Consider the following 24,013-nt stretch of genomic DNA (forward strand, 5'->3'; position numbering starts at 1 on the left):
GAGGCAGTGCCAGACCACGTGAACACAATCCATTTCACTCCACGTACAATCACCATCTACGCCCAGAGCACCTCTGCTCGCTGGCTGCGCTCCAACCGCGGCTTTGATGCTTTAGTCAAGGCTCCAGCACGTCCCTGCCAGGAGCACCTGCCTGGCGGTGGCCTCACCAACAGGGGGCGGCCGGAAGCGCACCCCTGAGCCGAGCCCGGGCAGGCGGGGCGGCCGCTGCGCGCGGAGGAGGGACCCCGGGGCCGAGCACCGGCAGCACGCGCGGGGGGGCGGCGGTCAGAGAGCGCCCCCTGGCGCGCCCGCGCGGCGCCGCCGGCAGCCAGCCCGTGTCCCCGCCGCACTAACGGGGCGGCGGCCGCAGCCCCGGCACCCACCCGAGGGGCAGCACGCCGCAGCCCTCCATCGCCAGCCGCACGGTGAAGGCACGGCCGAAGCGAGGCTCGTGCAGGACCGATGCTGCTAACGGGCCCCGAGCAGAGCGTCACCAGCAAGGTACACACGCGCCACTCAGGGGTTTCGGTTGCAGTTGACGGTAGGAAACACAAGCAAGCAAAAATATAACTTGTAACTTACCATGAAACACACCGTTGTCCACCAAGAAGTGCCTGCAGTACTGCAGACAGCTTTTCTTATCCAGACTCCAGTAACTCATTGTAAGATGACTTTCCGCTCACCATCAAAGGCAGTGACCCTACACAGTGAAACAGAATAGGGATAATTATGCGTCAGTTCACAAGAAATGCACAACTACTACAAGCACTGTAAGAGTATTCATTTGTGCCCTTTAAGCAAACTAGTTCATTAGCTTCATGCAAAGCATTACAACAAATACAGTCCTTCACTCTCCAAACATGCCCATCTCCAAGGATGTACAGGCAAAGGCTGCAGGTGGATCACTTGGATGGAGCTAGAGCCAGACTGCCAGCGATGCTTACAACTAGCCAGTTTAAGGCTGCAGAGGCGAGTCCACCCTACCCGGCAGTCACTGCACCCGTGATGGGCACCTGTTGTTACAGTCGATCTCCACAGCCCCTCCAGGCTGTTGAGGGGCCATGGAGAGACGATCAATGTAATCCATTTAATGATGTTGTTCCATATTTAACAAACAACAGACACATCAGACAACACCACAAAACTATAAATTCTCCCCAGTGAAGGTTACAAAAAAAGTCCAAAGGTAACTACCTCACGATTTTGAGACCACAGAGTAGCATTATGTGGGTGTAGAGACCCTCAGCACCCCCCCTGCACAAGCACACCCCTGCCCTTGGCAGACATTCACCCATGGGAGCTAAGGATGAACTCTCCTGGGAACAGGCAGTTTGAGCAGCACCTTTGAGGTGGCGCAGTTATGTCAGCCATGCAAAATTTGTGTCCTCCAGCCCCAAGGGATCCCAGCTTTGCACAGGGAAGAGATGCTCTCAACTCAGAGCATCAGTGTTACCTGTGCTGAAGCATAGGATAAATTGTCAATCAGCTTTACCATCTTTTCCCACTTCCCCTGCCTCCATTACACCCCCATTACATAGCTATCACCAAGAGGACCAAACAGAACAGGTGGGAGCCATACCCTTCCTGGGAAATGCCACCAGCTGAGGACACCCCAGAGCACCTAGGAGCTTTGATGGCTGCCTGAACCAAGCATCTTTAACAGCAAGCAGAAGCCCACATTGCTGCTTTGGAGGAAGACGGGGATTCACCTCTGAACCACTGCACTATTTTCAGAGGCATACTGCAGAGAACTTCCCAGGAGAACACAGCAGCCAGGCAGCAACCCTTCCCTGCACAGGTCCGTGCTGGGCCCCACCTTCCCTGCTCGCCTGCCAGGGCTGTGGCTCCCAGCACAGTCACAGGAAAGAGTTTCACCTCTAACGCCAGCAGCATCAGAGACAAACCCATCAAAGCATTCACGGGTAATTTGCCACAGATGCTATCACCAATAAGTGCTGGGAGTGGAGAGCCGTCTTTTTGGACACAGGCCCCAGAGCTCTGCTAGGCCAAGCCCCTGACTGCCAATTTTTCTTGGATCCAGCCAATAATATTTATAAACCGGTTAAAATAGAAATGTGCAGCAAGCCAGCACAAAACAAAGGCCAGCCAAGTGAGGGGAACGCAAGGGGCTGAAGCCAATCACTGACAATGAGGTGAGAAACAACCCCCTTCAGCCCTGGGAGCATTTCCATCATAGCCACTCCGCTGTTCCACTGCCCCAGTCTGGGACAATGGGAATAATTGGAACAATTATTTTCAGAGACCTAAACAGTAGAAGTTAACTCATCAATAAGCTGGTGGTTATAACTCAAAAACAAGGCTGGTTTTGTTTGAGTCATTTCATTGAACTTCCATTCAAAGAATTTCAGCCTTCTGTTTTGCAAGTTGGTCTGTACAAAAATCCTTCCTACCCAGCAGGACTTAGTATGCACGGTTACAGCCAAACAAATCAGCATTTCATATTTCTTTGATATTTGCTGCTGGAAAAAAAAAACAAGAAACAAAACATCCGTGAACTCCTTGATCTCCTGTTCTGACACCAAATCCTTTCACTGGATCCTCCTTCTCCCTTTGCTATTTTATCAAGACTTGCATTTCAGCAATCCAGATACCCCTTCCTGTTACAAGCTTACTTTGGTCGCCCATTTTATCTCACTCCCACCTTCACTCCGGTCAACCCAGCTGCTTTCTCACCCACACTTGGCACAAACACCACCAACTGTCTTTAAGCAAACCACTAGCAGGATGTAAGGACACTGTTGTTCAAGCCTCCTCATAAAACTACTTCCGGGGGGGGGGGGGGGGGGGGCAGTAACAAATCCCCCCCAGATGAAATACCACAGCATGCAGTAAGTGCCCAGACTGCAGCTCTGCTGAGGAATGCAGATCTATTTTGCTCAAGTGATTTCAAAAAAACAGAGGAAAACAAGAAACCTTAAATCATAGCCAAAAGGTCTCTTATTATCCTTAATGACCAATTTAGCTACAATCATTTCCTGGGACCCAACAACTGTACTCAACTATAAAGGAAAAGGAGAACCTGAAGAACTTTTCCCCTTCCCCATGCTCTGGTGGGACGAATGCTATCTCCTGCAGAGGTGAAGGTGAAGCATCTGATCACAAAGTGCTCAGAAATATCTGCCATTTCTGGTCCACCTGGAAAGAATCCCAGTCTCATCTTTATTGCAGTCCCCTGCAGTGGCTGAACAGACCTCCTCCCCCTCACCACCATCCCTGCCACTTCTGTCAGTCACCAGGTACCTCTCAATTGATTCAAGTCTCAAACCCAGGAAAAAAAGCAGGCTGTTCCTTGAGGGCTAGCAAGCTGAATGAGCTCAGAGAACAATATTGAATCAACAGCATTGGCACTGTGAAGGGGTACCAGTATCTTGCAAGCTGGAGGCAAGGGAGAGGGGAGTAGGCTTCCCTGTCTCCTGCCAGCAAGCTGTTGACTCAGATGGGCTCTCATGGACACCCCAGCCAGGGCTGCTCCAGTCTGGAAGGTGGCAAGGTTTTCTTCCCCAGAAGCAGCAGCTGGTGTGGGGCTGAAGATCATAGCTTGGTGAAAAAGTGTCAAGTGATGCTTATGTTTACTAACACCATTGATCAGTGCAAGTATTACAGACTGATAGGCAAATACTAATCTATGATGTTTCTGCTGCAGGTTTGTGAGGAGGCTGTTCAGTTGCAGATGTGGGATTTGCCTCCCCATTATTGCCTCTGTGGGGAGGAGGGAGAGTCTGAATGATCCACTGCAGGTGTGAGCCAAAAATGCCTGTTTCTGTTTTGCTCTATCTTAAAACTATCACAGTCTCCATTACAGAGCATGCTTTGAGTATGGTCCATGTATTGTTTACAATAAAGGCATATTTCACTAAAATTTGGAACGCTGAGCAGTAATACCCGTTACCTCTGCCAGACTTCATCTTCTACATTTCTTGGACTTTTGCCCTTGCCAGCCATAAGCTTTCGTTATAGCTTGCCATAACTGGGGCCACTCTTCTAGCGTTAATTAGTAAAGCACAAGCTGTTAGTTACTTCAAATGTGTAGGAATAATTCTCACATCATGGTCCAGCCTACTGCCAGGCTTTTTGCTTTAGGCTATAAAAAAATACAAGTGGCACCATGTTTTAATTAAGAAAATCGTATCAAATATTCATCACTAAGAATTTACACAAAATAAAGAGAGATCGTATCTCCTGCTCAGCTCCCACACAGAACTCATGTCACAGCAGGGCAGCAAAATTTGTGGGGAAAATGTTGCTATTGAGATACATACATATATGCAGTGCATCTGAAAGGAACCCTTCGGTCCCCTCCCCACCCTTTCATGGTTCATGCCAATACAATACTCCTTTGTTCCTACACAAAGGGTTCTTCCACACCACCACGGTGGCCCCTTAGAACAAAGGTTCTCCCTGGCATGTCAGGGATGAAGGCAGAATCCCAAAGTGGCTGCATCAGCTGACACAAACATCCTGTAAGAAAACCTTCCTAAGAAACACCAGCAGTTATTTGGATGGTCCTCAAAGTTATTTGCTTTCTCTGTTACAGAGCTCGGGGACAGCCCAGCCAGGATCATGCTTTACTGTATTGTACCAAAAAAAAAAAAGGCAAATTAAAAAACAAACCAACCACACACTTTGGGCCAAATACCGTCATTTCAAATGAACGTGTGCTTAGGAACTTAACTGTACAGAAATTTGCACCATTTCAATAATGATGACATAGGAGAAAAATAACATCTTGTTTATGTCATAGACCAGAATGTTATGTAGGCTATACCAGTATAACATATTTTATCCATGTAGGTTAAGCTATGAGAATAAAAAGTGCCACTAAACACATAATTAATGTTTAAATAGGAAAGGACAGTGCCACCAAAGCTATTTTGGCAAAAAGCTACCAAAATCCTGAACAGATGCAAATCTGAGTTCAAAACTAGTTTGTGCAGTTACTTGATAACGCAGCCAAGGCAGAAAGAGTTGAATACTCTCCTAATTTATCCACTCTGCAAGTTTCTCAACTTAGGGGTATCACTCTTTCATGACAAGCAAAATTCCTGTAGGTTCAGCCCTCAGCCTGGCACATTCATTCGGAGAGGTAAAGCAATCCATGCTTCACTACCTGAGCAAAGAGATACTACTCCAGTGTGTCAAGAATCCAACTACTTTGTATCTGGATAAAGTGTATTAACATGTAAATTGAGCCAGGGATTCCATTACATGGTCTGCAGAAATACTGATCCTGAAGGAACTGTATCTTCTCTTTTAGCTCATTAATTTCCATTAAACAAGTGTCAGCTGCATTATTTTAGTACTTTGAGTAGTGGTCCATAAAAGAAGTCCTTGCAAAGGGGAGAACAAGAGCTATGAATCGTTCTACTGAACTGTACTTCACAAGAGTTATTAATGGAAGTAAACTGATTTTTCTCAAAGAAATTTGATACAAAAAAATATGTGTAATATGTTTAACTTGTGCGCATGCATGCATATACATGTCTGTGTAGATACTGATGGACGAGATGAACAAATATGATTTTTTTTGTCCTCAAGTTAGTGGTTGAACTCACAAGGAAAGTTTTGTTACACGCATGCTTTACGAAATTACTTTATTATGAAAGTTGTAGAGATTAATTTATAAGACATCTCTGAACTTATCAGGGGATGCATATGCTCTGCCTAGGTTGTGATAGATGCTTCTTATTACAAGAGGCTTAACACCGAGAACATAAACACCTGACACCCACTAGTCTCAATATTCTGCAGTTTTCTCTCTTGCACAGAAAAATCTCATGCCTTAGTGAGTTGCGCAGAGAAGTAGGACATTCATTCCAGGGATTCACAGTGCACTACACCAGCAGCTGGAGGGTGAGCAGCACTTGAGTAAAACATGTTCTCAGCTCAGGCTGATTGTTATGGTTAGCAGTAAACTATTTGAGAAAGTAGCAGCATAATCTAAATATTTATCTGCAATATTAAACTGGATACTGTGCAGGTCCTGAATGTGAAGAGGGTATTAAGCACACATCCATTTAGCACCAGACAGTAACTCGATTTGTTTCCAGTGCACAGCTCTCCAGAAGGCTCAGACTAATTGGTAGTTAAGTGAGGAGTAACAGGGTGGAGAGATTGTTAATCTCACCTTTTCTCAGCTGCCCTCTCCCTTACTTGTTTCTGAAGCACTTCAACAGATAACATTATTAAGTCAATCAGATAGTATGAATAGTTCCTACTAACAGGACAGATACCGCAGTTCACCAGCACTTCCCTTTGACAAAACCACAGCCCCAGTTTCAGAGCTTGCTATCTACCCAGTGAACACCTTTGGAAAGTATGATTTATAAAAAAAATGTATTCCTTTCCTTAGGACAAAATGGTGTACGGTAGAAACAAATATTTTGTAAAATGTTCTACCAAACTTAAAAAAGCACATGTGCCTGGCAATCCTGCTTTCAGTGGAAAAGAAAGTCCAGAAAACACTGAATATTCAGAGGGCTCTAGATTTTGGAAGCTTGCACCTATTTCAGGTACCTCTTGATGATACATTTTACAGTGAAAAATAGTTCAGAGATACTGGACAAGTAACAGAGGAAAAGTATAATAAGGGAAAAATAAGAAAAAGAAATGTTAGAAAGGGGAAGAGCAATACAGAGTCAAGGAAAGGACTCACTTAGCTTGTGATTGGAAATAATACTGTATTAGCTCCAAATACGGCCAGAGAGCACTCTTATAAGCATTAGAGATATCTGTACAGGAGGGTGGAAAGACCATCTGGCTCACACTAAGTAGCAGGAATATACTGCCCAGAGAGAAACACTGGTCTTTAATCTGGCAGCTGTGATTGTAGCGAGGGCACCCAGAATCTCTGCTGACTGTCATCACGTGCATCCAGTTATCTTCCAGTTATTGCAAACAGAAAAAAATAAACAGCAAATTACAGTACAAATACAACTTTGAACTCTCCTTGGAGAATTCCAAGGGAGTATTCAAAAGCTAAGCAATCTTGCTTCAGAACAGACCTACATATATTATTAGAACAGATATAGGTTAACTGATTTCCCTTAAGTTTGAAGGTAAGCAAAAGATTTACTTGCACACCTCAGGAACAGAATGAGGGCTGCCCAGGTGGGATCACAGGTCTTTCTGTACAATCTCTTATTCCTATAAAGATATGTTCCAGATCAAGCTCTACATCATTTCTGAAGGTGCCATCAGCACTCAGCAGCTTGGCAAACACATTGCAGTGGAAATCAGAGAAGACACTTTATCCTAGAACACGCTCTCAGTAGTCCAAGGGCTCAGCCCTTTGTTATACTAATATTATGAAATAACAGATACTGAAGAGAGGGAGCAAAGTAATTTGCAATTCTGTTTATACCACAACATGCAACCAGGAAATTTATGCTCTCACCAACTTTCTTTCCCTGAAGCATGTTAAAATATGCTGTTTATCAGTAGCCATCAACAGGAACTTATTTCCAGGCTTTAAACATTAGAAAAATAGCTGCAGTTCATGTTTTTACTTTCTGAAGAAAGTATCAGCAAATCCTCTGGTGGAACAACCTTCAAGTTTCAGAGACCAGCTGCTGCACAACACAGGCTATTTTGTTTTAAACAGTATCCACAAAACAAAGTAGCCATCAGATTAAAAGCTCAGCCATAGTTAGACGTGAAACTGAATCTGAAGAGATTATAAAATCCTAATATGACAATATTTCATGGGGCATCCACCCATCTGCACTCTTGGGCTTCTTATTTCACTAAGCCACTAGCAGTCACCCAAATATGGCTAAGCATTTAAGCTGGTCTGAATTTATGCAGATTTAGATTTAACTGTCATACAAACCCAGGCCCTGAGGGTTCCAAACCTCATCTGTGCAAATCTCTACTTTAATCAGCACCAAATATCTACATTCACTCAAAATAACTTGCATAAATGTTACTATAGGAGCCATGCAGAATAGGCAAGGCATGTTAGCTGCATTGGATGAAAGATCCACACTGCTGATACAAAAGACAGTTTTGCCCACAAATTGGTGTCACTCTTCTAACTTAAAAAACAAAGTTTCACCTACTTGTGGTGCAACCTATTTCATAAATGTATGGATACTTTCCAGAATTTAAAGTATCTTCTTGTATAAACAAAAAGCTTAAAAAGTACCTGCAAAGTTACACTCCCTTTCCAAAGGCAAGGTAATATCACCAGCATGAAAAAAAAGGTTATTGATAATACTTGGTAACTGAAGAGAAAAACATCCAGTACCTGAACCTTTTCTTATTTTTCTAGGAATTGGTCTAGAGGAATAAAGTAAGAGATTATTGTTCGGTTTATTTTTTTGCCAGTTCAGTTCCCTCATCCAATGTGCCATACGGCCACAGGAACAGCTGTGTTGGGACAACACTGGCAGTAAAGGTCTCGGAGCGTGCAAGCCAGCACGGTAGCAAAGAAACATTTCCTGTGGATTTCACTGGGAGCAACTGGAAACTCTTAGAAGTCAGAGTTCACTATTCAAAGGGAAAAGGTCACAAGACAGTTTGGATTTGGGATACAGATGTTGCACTTATACATTCTTTAGACAGATGAGATTTCCTGAATATGCAGATTTTATTTTTTTTAACCCGGTATTTTGGCTATTCCCCCATTAGAGCATTAAACACTGATCTTAGTCATACATTGTTCACCAGATGAAGACAGACTGATGTCAATTTGCTTAAGTGTTTGAGGAAGCTGCTTCTAAATATTTGTTGGTTGCTGTAAAATGAACAATCTACCTCAGCAAGGCAGAAATAGCATTATCATCACTGACATTGCTACTGCCACATCAGACCACAGCTCTCTTCAATATCCCCTGCTAGTTCAGATCCTTGTCCCAGTACCAACGCTCTTCCAGGGACACTCAGGAAGCTGTATCCAGCTTCACAGAATGCAGGCAGCAGCAGCTGCACATCTCCCTCCTAATGGAACTAAAATTCTCTGAGGTTCAGCCCAACCCTAATCGCATCCAATCTGGATCACGCTAGAGGACTGATGCCCGCAATTTGCTCCATAAAATACCCTTTCATTTTCCAGGAGAGGAGCAGGTAGACTTCACTGCATGGCACCATACATGGTGCCTGGCCAACAGGTTACCCAGCACCCATTCCTCCCCCTGTGTAGCCCACCCAATGCGGACATGAGGCCAGTCAAGCTATGCTAGCCTGTATAATGGACAACTCTCTCAACTGTCCTACCCACAGCTAACAAACAGCAAATGTTAATCTTCCTGTGGCTGCTAATTTTGATGGAGCTTTTGTCTCAAGTAATTTCTCTTTCTGGGAAGTCATGAAAAGCATGTGTCAGCACAACTTGCTGCTGAGGAAGGCATTAGAAAGGATTTGAACCGACTCCCCATGGCAACAGACCCTGAAAGGGAATTAGCATTTGCTCCCCATTCCTCAAGAAGCCTAAATGGAATTTGTTTTTCCCCTATTTCAGGAACTATTTCCAGGAGGGCAGCATGCTGCTGCCTCTGTCACCCAGCAGGCACTGCTTCAGAAGACACCTGCCTTGCATACCCCGTGTTCAGCGTAACAGTCATCCCACCAGACATGGAACTGAAATTTATGAATAAGTGTACATGAATGACACAGCTTTCTAGTACTCTGCACTCTTTTCTGCTGCCTTTGCCAACGCACCGTACACCAAGTCACTCACCCAAATGATTTTTTGGTTTTACTGCACAAAGGTTTTCAAACTGTAGGTGTTGAATGCAAGAGTCTTTCTGCACTGGAAGTTTTAATCTACAGAGAGAGGACTCACTTCACCATATTGGCAATGCATTCTCTTTTTTTATGCATCATCAACAACACATCTTCAGATTCTATTATACTTTTTGAGATTCTTTTATATTTTCTCTAATTTCTCCTATAAACACCACCACTCCCTTCCAAGTAGGCAGAGGAATGTATAGCAAGCCCAGAACCATCAGCCCCAAGAGCCCTCCACCCCAATATCAGTCCCAAAGTCAGGGGAATTGATTCACCTCAAAGGCAGTTAGTGAACGCCCAGAGATTCCTAATGCATGCCTCAATTCTCCAGGTAAAAATTAGGACAACTTTTACCTCCCATGCTGGAGATGATAAATTTTCATGGGCTTCAATGCTATTACAACACTACTGCATGTGATCAAGAAAAGAAACTCCTCTTCACACCACTCAGTCTGTCCATGCTGATGCTGACTAGGGTGAACTATTAAATATGCCAGCAAAAGGAGACTGACTGTCTCCCAAGAACACATCCAGCACTGCTTTGAGCTGAAGCCGTGGTTAGCACCGCTTCACCACATGCACCTCTGCCTGGAGTGTGAAACATAAAAGGCAGGTGAAGGAAATAGATTTTCCCACAGAGATTCAACACAGAAAGAAATTTACTGAACAGTTGTTAACAACATCTTTAAGTGCTTCTGAAAATACCTGAAGACCTTTTCCCAACAGCAAAATGACGCTTTAAGACATGAAGTCATGATAATGAAGTGTAAGCTTACTTTCTTCTTACCTATTATTATTTTAGAAAATAATTCTGTTTCTAGAAATTGAAACAAACGTTTCTTTTCACACAGATCATTTCATAGCTTTAAGAAGGACCTTTTCTTCCTCAACAGATCAGCAGGAACATACCCAGTAAAAAGCAGGCAGTACGCAGTACACCTCCAGTATCCATCTCTCACTAGGTGTAAATATTTAATAATTTGGACAAGTCATTTTCAGACACACTTAATATATGAGACTATTTCTTGAAAAGCGGAACACTGCCATTTCAGTAGCTGAAACAGCTGTTGCTGAACTTACAGCTATTGCTATAGCCTGTGAAACCCTGGATGCTGCTCAGCTGAAACATAGAATAATTCAAACAATGCGGTAAGATATGAAGATAAAAATAAGATCCCTGGAAAGGACTTGTGCCAACACAGCCAGCCATGTGTATAGATGATCTGCATCTTGTATGATATTTGGCAACCAGTTGATTGACATGCAGTCCTACAAAGAGCAGGCATTTCATACAAGACCCTTTGTGTATGGCAGAAGTTGATACAGTTGGTGATTGCCAATGTTCTTCCATTTTTTCATGTGGGGACCCTACTGAGTGTGCTGCCAACCAACGTGTCAATCACCTGCAGCTGGAACTAAGACCAAGCAAAGAATACATTGATACGAGGCTCAGCAATGCCCATTTTAGGCCCATGCAATTACAGTCAACACATCATCCTGTACTTCACCTCAGTAACACGCTTGGTCATGCTCATTGGGCATGGGTATGCGAGCTTTGTGTCAGTTCCAATAAATCAAGTCAGTAATGGAGCATGGACTGCTTTACACAACAACAGTTTGTCTCTACTTGACATTTTTTGCAAGTAACCTTGAGTTATTTCAAGTTGAAGAGATTCACGTGGACGTCTCTTGCTGAGAGTGATACACTGCTTTAATGCACACACCCAAACACCCTTGAAGCAATTTTGCATTGTTCACCGGTGGACAGGAAGCTCTGAAGGGGCACATGTTGCATCCCCAGCATCATGTCACTGGCTTTCTCTAGCACTGCAACAGGCATCTGCTTTCAAACTGCTGTCAGCAGCTCTGCCTACCTCTCCCTTCCATTCCTTTTGTGGAAGCCTTAGTAACTGCCTATCCACAGTAGTGGATATTTCCTCACCTTCTCAATCTCCCAACCTGCCTTTCCATCTCTCAAATGCACGCTCATATCACTCACAGCTACTCAAGTACAACTAGATAGTGTTCCTCTAATGCCAGACAACCAGCAAAAGGCTTTGTGACTCAGGAACACAGAGGGCAAGCTCAGATCTCTAATGAAAATGCCCTCAGTGGCCAAGGAGGCTGGAACAAGGAAGTCACCGTTGTTACAGAAAACAATTCCAGTTTTCTAAAATAAACAAGAAAGAAAAAGAAAGGGAACAAAAAAGTACACACACCCTCCTCCTGGCAATTAGATCAGTCTGCACTAAGGTTGGCCAACCTCAGCAGTACTCCAGTGGAAGCAAAGATGGATTTATCCCTAGCACAGTCCAGACCCAGCAGTTCAAACCAATTAATCTCTGGCGCGTTGCTCAGGCCTGCTCCACTGCCCGGGGGAACCACGCTTTGCTGGTTAGTGGTTTTAATACCCTTCCAGTGCAACAGCCATGATGATTGCTCAGAACATGCTCTGCATCCTACTATGCCAAGAGAAAAACGCCCTAATAACTGTGTTTCATTTCAACACATTCGAGTAAATTTGAAGCACTAAATAGAAGTTTCTGTAAGACCCTACAAGGCAATTACACCTGGCAGTCTTACCTCGTCAGAAGACACAGGCAAAAAAAAAACTGTCCTATTGAAGATAATAAAGAAGGTCTCTAACAGACCTGGAAACAGACCTCTGCTTTCCAAATTCAGAGTGTTTGCGATTTTTTTTTTTAAACATTCAGACTTCTTTAAACTTATTAAAAAACCGAAAGCAAACAAATAAGAAATCAAAACACAAAAAAACCCACCACACCACCATATGTAGCTGTGACCCTAGGTTATCAATCAAAATTGAGTCTTGGGTGACACCTTAAAAAAAGAAATCCTTATTCAGATTTCATTAAGGAAAACCATTCTATTTATAGAAAGATTACTTTGTAGAGCCAACAGAAACACACAGCTTCAGTGTTAAAGCCTTCCCCAGAAATAAAGGGAAGCTAAATTCTGAACAAAGGACTAATTTTCTTTCTCATGAAATGCTCATAAAACTGTTTTACTGCCATGGGTATTTCTTGATAATGTTTTAGATTACAGGTCAACTCATGCAAAACTGGGATCTGTTAATAGCGAGTGGCCCCTTCTTTGCTTTTTATGGAGCAAAATTTTATTCTCCATTACAAATACTAGTGATTTTGATCAAAGTCATTGTGGGACACCCGCCTCAAAGGGTGAAAGGACAGAAGCATTAAATCAATTCCCTAGGCAACCTCCCAAGCTGAGCCAGTATTGTTAAAATAATGAGTTGTGCACCACTTGATCCAAAACCACCAGCTGATCCCCATTTTTATGGACAATAGGTAGCATAAAACCAGAAAGCATCTGCAACTGGTCAGATCATTTTTCACAAATCATGCATCTTCAATTGACAAACACTTAACATTTTTTTCTGTAACAGCTTACTACCATTTTTAAACCTAGAAAAAGCATCCAAAGTTAAAAAAAAAGTATTATCAAACTTATGCCAGGGAGCTAACGTTTAAAGAAACAGGAAGATTTTTAACAGCGTGCATGCACTCTACTATCTCTCAACTCCCAAAAAGTCTGCATTTTCTTTCCATATACCACATTATCTTTAACTTAGGTGTCCTGTTGCAGGATTGAATCCCATCTGTCTTTTCAGTAATGTTATGCTCTGAAAGAATACCTGCACAACAGACACCCAAAGTTTTCTTTTGCCTCCTCTAAGTTTTGCAACACAAGGGCCAGAAGACCCAAGGGCAAGTAAATCAGGAAAGTCCACTGAAAGAAGGCAAACATTGTGCTTGATAACTCAGGAGTTAAAGCACACTTTAAACAAAAAGCCTATGACTAGTTCATCAGATAAAGCTTATATCTTTCTCCCTGAAACTTTATAACACTTCTTCTAAAAACACTTCTCGGTCAGCTAGTTGAAGTTCCCAGAATTATACAGTTGCATAATTACAACAAAACATGCATAGAGTAGAATTCTCAGCTCATTGTACTTTATTTTTTTTCCTTGAAAAATGGTTTATGGAGTAGATTATCAGGCATCAAAGAAATTATTTTTAGAAAGGACTCAATCCAGCAGGAGGCTTGACTCTTCTCAACTCCCACCTATTTCAGCAAAGGGTCAGAACAAAGCACGCCCCAGAAGCATTGCACCCCGCAACACTCTTTGGGCGACATCCTCCACTCCTCTCAGTGGAGTCAGGACTTTTCGTTAAGCCTCATTTAACACTGTCTAGCCTAAGTCTAAGGCATACCAAACGGCTGCAGCTTTCTCTGATTTTAGCTCATCACCAAGCCGGGTTCTCCAACTGTTCTGACACAACCTTAAAGCAGAACCTCCCACACCACATGACAAAAGTAGTTCTTACCCCCAAGAGAAGGGGCAAAGAGCCCAAAAGACGACTGGAAGTTTATCCGGGATGATTCATTATTTAACAAACAGAACAAATACGGCCAACGCAACCGCTGGAGCAGCCCCTTGTGACTCGGGCCGACACCAGACACCCCTCGGAGCACCAAGGGAAAGCCCCTGGTACCAGCAGCACGGCGGGTGCTGGCTCTTCCCTCGGGGACCCCGCGAAGCGTCCGAGGATGCCCCGGGTCGGGCCCGCCGCGCCTCTGCAGCTCCAGGGGAAGGAAAGGTCGCGGTTTCTTTACGAAGTGAGTATAACAGCGCCGCGTGAGATACACCGCGTCTCACCGGCCAGAGCAACACTTTATCGGGGGAAAAAAAAAAAAGTTACACCTTGTAAACTTTCTGCTGTAAACACCGGGAAAACCCGGCATGAACTCCCAAAACGAAAGCCCAGCAAAGGCTTCCAGGGAGCGGGCAGTCCGCCCGGGGACAGGTCCGCGCCCGCCGCCGTCCGCCCCCAGCCCCGCCGCCGGGAGCCCCCGCCGGTGCCGCCGCCCGCCCTCGCCTCAGGGGCCGGGAGCTCGGGGCATCCCTCCCAAGGCCCACCCCGCCCGCACTCCCTCACTCACCGCAGAACACCGGGCTCCGCTCAATCCCCTACCCCACCGCCGCAACCTGCTCTCCCGTTCAAACGCACGGCGCTGCCGCCCGCCCCGCCCCGGCGCGGCCCGCCCTCCGGCGCGGAGCGCAGGGGAAACCCGGAGCGGCGCCATGCCCGGAGCGGGGCGCGCTCCCGCCCGCCAGCGCAGCAGCGGCGGCGGCTGAGGCCGGCGATCCAGCCCCGGTGTTGCGGCGGCCCCGCGCCCGCTCCCATTCAACCTGCTCCATTGTGTGTCCGCTGCGAGGCGGCGGGGCGCCGCGCCGCCCCTCAGCGCTCCCCCTCAGCACCGCCTCGCCTCGCGGCTGCCGCGGGGCGAGGGACCCTTTCCCTGAGCGCCCCGGTGGAGCCTCCCCACAGCGGCCGCTCCTCACGGCGGGACTCACGGAGTTGGCCGAGCCGGGGAAGCGGACCCCGCTGAGGCGCCCCCGCGGCCCGGTGGGGAAGGACTGAGGGCGTGAAGCGGCCCCTCGGGGCGGCCCCTCAGGCTCACCTTCGCCCCGCCGGCGGCGGGTGCCATGGAGACGCGCGGGACGGCGGCAACGGCCACAACCGGCACAACGGCCGCACCTGCTGCGGGGCGGGGCGGGGCGGGAGCGTCCTTCCTCATAGCCCCGGGAGCCGGAGGGAGCGTCCCGGGACCTGCCCCCGACAAGGCCGGGATCCCCCGGGGGAGGGAAATCGTCGGGTTTGACTGACTTCTTGGGCTTTTTCCTATAAAAAGCTACGATGACCTCAAAGGGCCGCTCACCTGCGTTGGCTAACGGAACCTAACGGCAGGGAAGCGATAACCGGTACTTGCACAGCTCTGGTTTCCCTGACATACGGTGTACCAGCAGCTAGCGAAAGTCCTGGTGTGAGTGAATGTGCCTCTCTGCTGGAGCAGGTTAAATCTAAAAGTCTGCTTTTGAAACTATAACTTCTTATATCTGATAGTTCTGTGGGTGACTGAGGAGCGTTTCATAGGGAACCAGCAGGTGTGAGCTCTGACAGACAGGGAAAAGAGCGGGGATAATGCAATGGACAAGAGACGTAACCTGAGGAAGGCGACTGCCATCCCTCCCATCCCGGGGGCCTTGGCAGGAGAACCCGCCCCAGGCGCCCATGGCTCTGCGGCAGCGACGCCTCGCTCCATGCGCGGGGCCAAGCTTCTTTGTTCGCCTGTCAGGAAAGCACGCTAACAGCACCATGCCCACCGCTTTCGGGTGGGCTCAGAGGAAGGCTAGTAGTGTTTATGACAACCATTTGCCTTACATGCTGCACCAGCAATAAAAAGCCTGTGCAACACTGACAATATTTTTCTTAGCTGGCCATTTGGAGGTCTCTTGCTCCCTAGGGTATTTTTAAGATGACTTACTTGCAGCATATTCAGAGTTGCCGGGTGAAGGTACAAGAGCTAAACAGTTTAATTCTTGTCCTTTTTCCTAATCAGACAAGGTCTGCATCCTCTGCTTTGGAAATACTCTTGCGTGCCTTGCTGCTGTGGGCATGCAAATGAGTGGGATAGTGCTTCTCAGAGGCTGCGTGGAGTGTTTTTACATGACGGAGAAAAGTGCTTTTCTGCCCCTGACCTCCCAGTCAGTTCTTCAACTTGGTTCTGCAGAGCTATTTGTTTCTATTCCTGTTACCGGTTTTTTCAATAGACTGGCCTCCCACGGAGACAAGATCTGCAACCTCTCAAGCCTTGCACAGATGGAAAGCATAGCTTTGAACTGAGTTGTGCTTTTTTGAGGTGGGAGGGGGTGGTGTTGTTTTAAAAACAGATAAGCCCTGGACGATAAGGAAAACCGCATTAACAAACAATTACAGGAGTTAACTGTCATGAAATCAGTAGTCAGGGCAATCTCAAATCCCACACCACTTGGTTACTCTCTGTGAGACTAGTGCTGTCCATCACAGCACTGATCCTGTACATGAAACTCCCTCCCTGGGTTTGTGTTGTGACCAAGAATGATAGTAAGAGCACATCACCAAAACTTCTTGTCATGTGCAACAAACCTGAAAAGAGATCAGAGGCCTGAATCCAAAGATTTTAGGTATCACTTTCTATAGTTCCTTCTGAAATTATTTGTTAGACTACCTCATGGCCACAAATACAGGGAGGGAAACTTCAAAAACATAGTTAAAACTAAGAGGTGGATAAACAAGCGATAAAGCAGCTGTATTTCCATCTTTTAAAAATCCTTCGCAAGCCACAATCTAATCCAAAGGATACAACAATTTGCTGTAATTTAGAAAAATCTCTAGGGCTTTTCTGAACTCCATCAAGGGCAAAAAGGGCTGAAGCCAAGACTTGGGGGGAACAAACTTGGTTCATATTCACCCACACCTCACCTCTGCTTGCTAGAAACATAGCATGCGGTTTCCTGAGATTTTTCTCTCACCTCTACAGTGGATTTTTGTGATAAATCCTACTAGGACTCATTTACATAACAGAAGGGCAAAGTCCAGGTAGAGTTATATTTCATTATTACAGCAAAACCCCATTATAACTGTACAATTACAGTCAGTTTGGAAAAACTCCTTCTACCAAATGTAGAAACAGGAACACCTATAACCACCCATGAGATGTGAATTATTGCTGAGACCAAATTTGTAGTTTGGGGTTAAAAGTCAACTTTGAGTTTTGCTTTGGAGGATGCAACAGCTGGTCCCAAATCCCTAACCATGTGCATGACTTTTATGTTCTACAGTTGGACTTGATGATCCTAGAGGTCTTTTCCAACCTTAATGATTCTATGTCGAAGTACCACAGCAGTGATTGTCCCAGTCCTTTACTGTATCACACTTAAAAACAGATGCCTCATGGATTTTTCCTTTTTTGTTGTGGTTTTTTTTTTTAAAGCAGACACAGGTACCTGGTTTCCAGCTCCCATCAAGCTCTGCCTCTGCCCGCAGAGCTGCTTTTCCTCTTCCTCACATTTGTACCCAAATAACTGTGCTGCAGGTACTTCACGGCTTGCTGCTCACTGCTTTGCAAAAACCAGCCGCACCCCTGAAAGGACCCAGGAACAAAAGTAATAAAGCAGCACTGACATCTGCTCTTACCCAAGGGAAGGCTGTGGTTTTTTAAGATCTCAGGATTAACAATTTTACCCTGAAATGAGCAAATTATGACATAGCAACTAATTTTCAGACAAGCAGTGTTCAGTTATTAAGATTTTTTTGTACCACACTCTTCTTCCTAGTATTTGATTGGTAAAAAAAATACACAGAAAGAAAGAAAATCTGTAAAACACTTCACTTTAAATAAATATTGGGACAGTGGGAGGTTAAACTAAGGTCAAGTGCTTGGTATATAAAATGTGTCAATGAACACAAGAAATTCAATCTTTATTCTGATAATATTTTGTAAATAAATAATACACTCTCATATACTTAACAAGTGTTTCAAAACCAAAACAAGAATGAGAGTTTAAGTTCTTCGCACACTATGGTCCACCTTTTCAAATACCATGTTAAAGTTTTATTTTCATCTAATTTTAGATATTTATAGAGCCATCAGAAAAAATAGCATAAGTTTTCCTCCTCAAATGAGCATTGTCTTCTAGAAACATGGATTACTGACATATTAATTTATACTCTGATACACCAAGTGACTTTTTTTTTTCCAAGGAACTTTGGTTGTTATGACCTTATCAGCTTTTAAGATCAGCCATAATAAATTACCTTTTATACTGGTAACAATGCAACGTATTACTCAAGATGAAAGGTTTTTTAAAACACAAATTATAGACAAAAGTGTAAGAATAGAATTCAAACAAAATGCTTGTGTGTAAACACATACCACAAGCTTTGCGAAGGTCTGAAATGGATTTTTCTAAGCAATGTATAGTAATGACATGTAACAGAGAAGCATTTACAGCCGAACACTGTGAACTAACACTCTGTACCTCCTAAAAACTGGACTGTTGACTGCTTTCACTAGTTAGCTAACACAGCTGTGTGTGTATTTAGCAGGTGGAAAACTGGACAACTAATTTAGGACATTATTGTGGAAAAGTTTGGCTTCAGAAGATTTTAATTTGTGACCTGCATACTACTGCTGATGTTCAATCCCACCAGTGGATTATACTACAGCATTAGGTAACTTCACGGGTTTTCTGTTTGAGACAGGGACCCTCAAAATTATGGCACTGTTTTTTTTATCATAAACTTCTACTTTACCCAAAGCACATAGCGTAGGTAACTGGCATTCCTCCAAACAAGTCCCCCTGTTCACCTGTAAACAGAACGTCTTAACCAGCTTGCAAATTGTTTCAATGTCTGTACAAATTTATTGTTGCTTATACGATCTCTAATTCTTTCAGAGTAGCTTTCTTCTTTCCATATTCCTTTCTTTTTCTTCAAGGCCTTTAACTCCGCTCGAAGCAGTCTTTTCTGAAGTTTCCAGTACAGGCGGGAATCATGGTGTAGCCCTTCAATGCGCGCTGTTCTGCCAAGCCCTTGTCTCAAGATCTCTTCGTTTAAGCACACGCTGAGAAATGGACCCTATAAAAAGGCACAATAAATAAGATATCCACTTCACCTTTAAAACAGTTTGGGGTTGGGATTTTTGTGTGCGTGAGCTCCCTCTGAGATAGAAGCTTTACTTCTGGCTAAATCTGCTCTCTGGCAGAAAGAGTTAAAAGTTAAGAGGAATCCAGCTGGCTGTTAAAACATAACACTAATGCAAGACATTTGTGAGAGAACATTTGATGGACTGCTCAAGCAAGTCCAGCGGAGAGCTACTAAGACGGTCAGGGGGCTGGAGCATCTCCCTTATGAGGAAAGGCTGAGAGACCTGGGTTTGTTCAGCCTGGAGAAGACTGAGGGGTGAATCTTATCAATACTTATAAATATGTGAAGGGCAGGTATCAAGAGGATGGGACCAGAGTCTTTGCTGTGGTGCCCAATGACAGGCCAAGGGGCAATGGGCACAAGTCGGAACACGGGAAGTTCCACCTCAATATGAGGAAAAACTTCTTTCCTGTTCAGGTGCCAGAGCAGGGGCACAGGCTGCCCAGAGAGGTTGTGGAGTCCCTTCCCTGGAGACATTCAAATGCCTGGACGCGGTCCTGTGCCCCTGCTCTGGGTGTGCCTGCTCAAGCAGGGGGGTTGGATGAGGTGATCTCCAGAGGTCCCTTCCAACCCCTACCATTCTGGGATTCTGTGACTAAACATCAGGGTAATCAGAACTATGTGATACAGCCTAACACTATCTGACACAGAAATACACTCGTGCCATGAATCAGTCTGCAAAAATAGTAGTCTTGAAATCAGATTTACAAATACAACGCTTAAAATTCATATCAAGATAGATAAATTATAAATAATAACATTCCCTACATGTACTGAGATAACTGAATTGCATAACTAAAGCCAAACTCAAGCCTGCAGATAAAAGTCCATTTTTGTCACTATATTTACCTTGTTTACTAAAACAAGGCACTCGAGTGCCAAGTCCTCCCTTCCCAGAAGCTGGAACCATATAACTTGTCTGGGTTTTAACTCTTGCTGTAACCAGGCCGTGCTGCCTGGAGCCAACTCCACTCCAGCAAGTCTTACCAGCAGAAGACCTTTTGATTGCCCTGATTAGAGAGGGAGAGACAGAACTTTGTCACGGAATGCAGCAGTCAAAGGAAATGCCATGCTCTGTGCCGACCCTCAGCTGCTGGGAATGAGTTTATTCCTATGGACTTAAAAAAGAAAAATAATCCATGTCAGTTCCCCAAAGCACTACTTACTCGCAAATAAGAACTTGGTCTCATCTCAACTTCAGTAAAAAAATTAATTCAAGATTGCACAAGTGGTTTAAGCTAGGTACTTTTAATTTGCATACAAATAGAAAAAACCACTTTCATTGACAGTCACTTATTTTATCTGAAGGGGCAGAAACAATAGGCAAGAAGCATTAATGCCTGCAGGTGTTTGCAAACGGAGCATCAGCCCCTGCAGGTATTCGCAAAGCAAGTGTCCATCAAGTCTGTGAGTCACACAACTTCTGCAAAGTCACAGAAAAACTGTCCCTCAGGATGGGTTTGCACAGGTAGCTGTCAGATTTTCAGCCATCACTTAAAGCGTAATCCCTGTAGAGTCTTTTTGCCAGGAAGGAGATGAGCTGTGCAAGCAAATGACCTGCCTGCCTGCGAGCTGTTGCTGCCATAAACATATCACGATAATGATGCTAACTCATACAAATATTGTATAGGCAAGCTCTTTTTACAAGTCTTCTCGCAGTCTTTTATTCCCCAGTTTCCCACCTGTAAGTCTGGAAAGGCCAAAAGGCAGACCCAGATTTGTACCTTAACCCTTCCTCTCAGGCGTGCCCCTACCTGCTCCCCGTGAGACACATTAAAAACAACATTTTGCTCCTACCCTTGCTCCTCACGTACTTTTACTTACATTTTCTCTGTATCGATGTAATGAAAGGAATGCTAATGGGAATGTGTTCAACTTCCAGGCCTTTCTCAGTTATGTGATGTAATTTTCCCCGCAATTTCACATTCTTTTCTACAAACGCCACAGGTATATCCAAAGCACTTGTAAACTTTGCTGTCTATTGATGGAAAGAAGAGCAAGACAAAGTTTTAAAAACAAAAGGTAGAGCAGTTACAACCACGTTTAATCCAACTTCTTCTTAAAATAGTTTGGCAGTTTACAGATCTATTATTAGACAGCATGGGCAAGTATCTACGTGTATATAGTGATCAGCTGCAGGAGCCATTACGTACCAGCCTTTCCAGACACTTAGGGATGTTCGCTGTTTTATGGACTTTGCAATATTAGGGGTGGGCATGAAAGCAAGGTTTAGAGAAAGAACAGAAACTGACTCTTTTTTTGAGCAACGCATACTGAAGTTCACTTGATTCACCATGAAAAGAGTGTTTTAGAAGTGGCTTGAGCGGTGCTAGAATAGGGGTGAAAGGAAGCCAAGACATATCTAAAGATGCCAGCAAAGAACAGCCTCACCGAAAACAAAGGCAGGGCAGGCAGGCCAGAAACAACACAGACTTTGATAAGAGAGTAAAAAAGGAGGGGGACAAAAGCAGGTGTACACCTTTGAAAAGATCACAAGAAGATTGAATTTGATACCATAGCCATCAGCTAATGGGAGGATTCAAAGGGACAGTTACATGATCACACAGGAAAACTAAGCTTAGCAGCAGCAAAGTCTCAGCCAGGAGCAGCAGCGCAGGTATGAAGCAGCCACCCGGTTTAGGGGGTGGAGGGAGAAGGATAGGCACCCGGGATGCCGTAACACCCAGAATTCAAGACACCGATGTCTAGAGGGCTCACTGAAGGAAACCTTTAGTAGAACACTGACCTACTTCTATACAGCTGTGAAAAGTACCGACCTGCTTACGTGCAACTGCTGTGACACACCAGACCGTGGGGGAAATAAAACAACCAAAGCACCGCCACTAAATTCAAAGATCTTTCTACTCTATGTTATTTATTCAGTAAACCTTCCCATCTGTGGTCCGTAAGTTCTCCCACCAGGAATACAGAAACTCAGCACTTTGCGGGCAGAAAGCCTGAAGGTTTTTATGAACAGAAGCTGTTCAAGTCTGACCTCATTTGCAATGGAAGCTCCAACAGCCTGCTTAACACATGTAGGAAGCCTTGGTTTAAAACAAACAAAAAAACAGAAAAAAAATTAATTCCAACAACATTTGTAGTTCAAATCTAGGCCTTCTGGTAAGATTTTAAAGTAAAAACTTTATACAGATGTTCTCCCATTGCAAACTGCATTTGGAATTGTGCAGAGGGAACATCAGAGGAACTATTTAACAGCTGGGGGGGACACGGGAGAACGGGTGGCTCCCTACCTGCGGAGACTCGACCTGGCAGCGTAGCGTTAGTATGTGCCGTGAGCTGCTCATTTCGGGAAGTGAAGATCTAGGGTCATGTTTAAAAATATTCGAAAAGTAGCTCTGTTCACGGAAGTACGGGGGAAAGATGCGAGGAAACGGCCTCTAGTGCAGCTTTATTCGGGCTGGAGGCAGAAGGCCATCGGGCCCCTACAGCAGGAGGGATGAAGCGCGCGTCCCCGCACGACGGGCTGCGGGAGCGGCCGCTGGCTCTGGCCGCCGAGACGCCGCTTGCGAGGAGACACGCGTGGCGCCGCCGCGCCGGGCGCTGCCGCAGCCTCCCCCGTCCCGCGGGGGCGCGGGCGCAGGGCGGCCCCGTCCGCAGGGCCCGGCCGGGGGCGCTGGGCTCCCGGCACCGCCGCGGCCCGGCAGGGACCCCGCCGAGGCCCTCGCCCCGCCGAGCCCGCCGCCCAGCCGGGTCCCCGCCCCGCCGAGCCCACTCACCATGCGGACGCTGCGGGCCAGCACCAGCAGCCCGGCCACCGCCATGCCGGTGCTCAGGCTCTGCGGGTAGAGGAGAGCGGGGTTCAGCCGGGCCGGGCATGGCCGCGCCGGGCTCCCGCCCCCCCCCCCCCGCCCCACCGGCCCCATTACCCGCAGGAGGCTGAGGTGCGCGTCCGCCCACTCCGAGAGGCGGGCCAGGCCCTCGGCCGCCCCGCTCCGCCGCTCCGCCATGGCCGCCCGCGGGCCCGCAGCGCCGCCCGCCCCGCAGCGCCGCCCGCCGGCCTGGGGAGCGGGGGCGGGGCCGGGCCGGGGCCGGGCAGCTTCAAACTAAGACGGTGGCAATGGCTGGCGAGGCCGCAGACGTTGTTGGTGCGGCCTCAGCCTGGTTTGCGTTTGAACAGAACTGGTGAGATGACCTGAACTCTTCAGACGTGTGACATCCCCCTCGGACCCTGTGAAACGTGCTACGCTTATTGCACGCTGCATTATGCGCCTGCAATGTGCTCCCTGCCGGACCTTGGGCGCTGTCTTAAGGAAACAACAACTTTGGAACATTCCAGTATTCATCACTGTTGTTTATTCTTTTCCCTTAGTTCAAAACTAACAAGTATTTGTAATTCATTACCAAAAGGCTCAAGCCAACCGTTTCCCGCAGCTGAACCAAATGCCCATCCGTGCAATGCACCCAATACGGTCTTTACAGAAATATGTGCGTTGTAAGAAAATAACCCGACAACGATACAAAACTGGATTTATATTCATACAAGTCTTCCATTTCAACCCAGTTCTAGGCTTCTACATGAACAGGCGGTACATGAGACGATACCAATACTGGTTACAACTCAAGGTTTCAGGAAAAGCAAAGAGTAAATGGGAATTTATAATCCAAGGCAGCAAAACCCATACTTGAATCAAAACATTTTATCTAAGGTTCAAACTAAAACAATTCTT

General features: G+C 45.7%; 2 protein-coding genes across 10 annotated transcripts in view; both read right to left on the minus strand.

Annotated features, from left to right (window-relative positions):
• The window catches only part of PLCH1 (phospholipase C eta 1), an 84,186-nt gene extending 68,961 nt beyond the window's left edge, over nt 1–15,225 (minus strand). For 4 of the 6 annotated variants that reach the window (XM_064457845.1, XM_064457844.1, XM_064457849.1 and 1 more), the window contains exons 1-2: nt 14,737–14,823; nt 583–700 (exon numbers count right to left, since the gene is read on the minus strand). In XM_064457845.1, coding sequence (XP_064313915.1) covers nt 583–661 — 79 coding nt within the window. In that variant the 5' untranslated portion in view covers nt 662–700; nt 14,737–14,823. Of the gene's footprint in view, nt 1–582; nt 701–14,120; nt 14,189–14,736; nt 14,824–15,151 lie in introns of those variants that run through there. The other 2 variants (XM_064457842.1, XM_064457843.1) reach the window with 2 other exon arrangements.
• A 2,856-nt stretch (nt 15,226–18,081) lies between these two features.
• On the minus strand, nt 18,082–23,373 carry C7H3orf33 (chromosome 7 C3orf33 homolog). Of its 4 annotated transcripts, none has more exons than XM_064457854.1 (5): nt 23,213–23,373; nt 23,063–23,122; nt 21,150–21,303; nt 20,313–20,335; nt 18,082–19,256 (listed from the first exon to the last, which is right to left on the minus strand). In XM_064457854.1, the coding sequence occupies exons 1-5, from the start codon at nt 23,291–23,293 to the stop codon at nt 18,984–18,986; spliced, it is 591 nt and encodes a 196-aa protein (XP_064313924.1). In that variant the 5' UTR covers nt 23,294–23,373; the 3' UTR covers nt 18,082–18,983. The 4 variants fall into 4 exon arrangements, with proteins under 4 accessions (XP_064313924.1, XP_064313922.1, XP_064313923.1 ...); XM_064457852.1 differs by having other exon boundaries at nt 20,175–20,335; nt 23,213–23,355; XM_064457853.1 differs by lacking the exon at nt 23,063–23,122 and having other exon boundaries at nt 20,175–20,335; nt 23,213–23,358.
• Nucleotides 23,374–24,013: the final 640 nt, after the last annotated feature.

The sequence above is a fragment of the Phalacrocorax carbo genome, chromosome 7 (assembly GCF_963921805.1).
Source record: "Phalacrocorax carbo chromosome 7, bPhaCar2.1, whole genome shotgun sequence".
NCBI lineage: Eukaryota > Metazoa > Chordata > Aves > Suliformes > Phalacrocoracidae > Phalacrocorax > Phalacrocorax carbo.

What these genes read in the sequence shown, in the direction of transcription:
- C7H3orf33 (XM_064457852.1), bottom strand. Translation starts at nt 23,293, where the DNA reads ATGGCGGAGCGGCGGAGCGGGGCGGCCGAGGGCCTGGCCCGCCTCTCG. An exon ending in TACATCGATACAGAGAAAAT is followed by an intron (nt 20,336 to 21,149) that starts GTAAGTAAAAGT and finishes CTCTCTAATCAG; the next exon opens with GGCAATCAAAAGGTCTTCTG. An exon ending in GCCTTGTTTTAGTAAACAAG is followed by an intron (nt 19,257 to 20,174) that starts GTAAATATAGTG and finishes GCCTTTTTATAG; the next exon opens with GGTCCATTTCTCAGCGTGTG.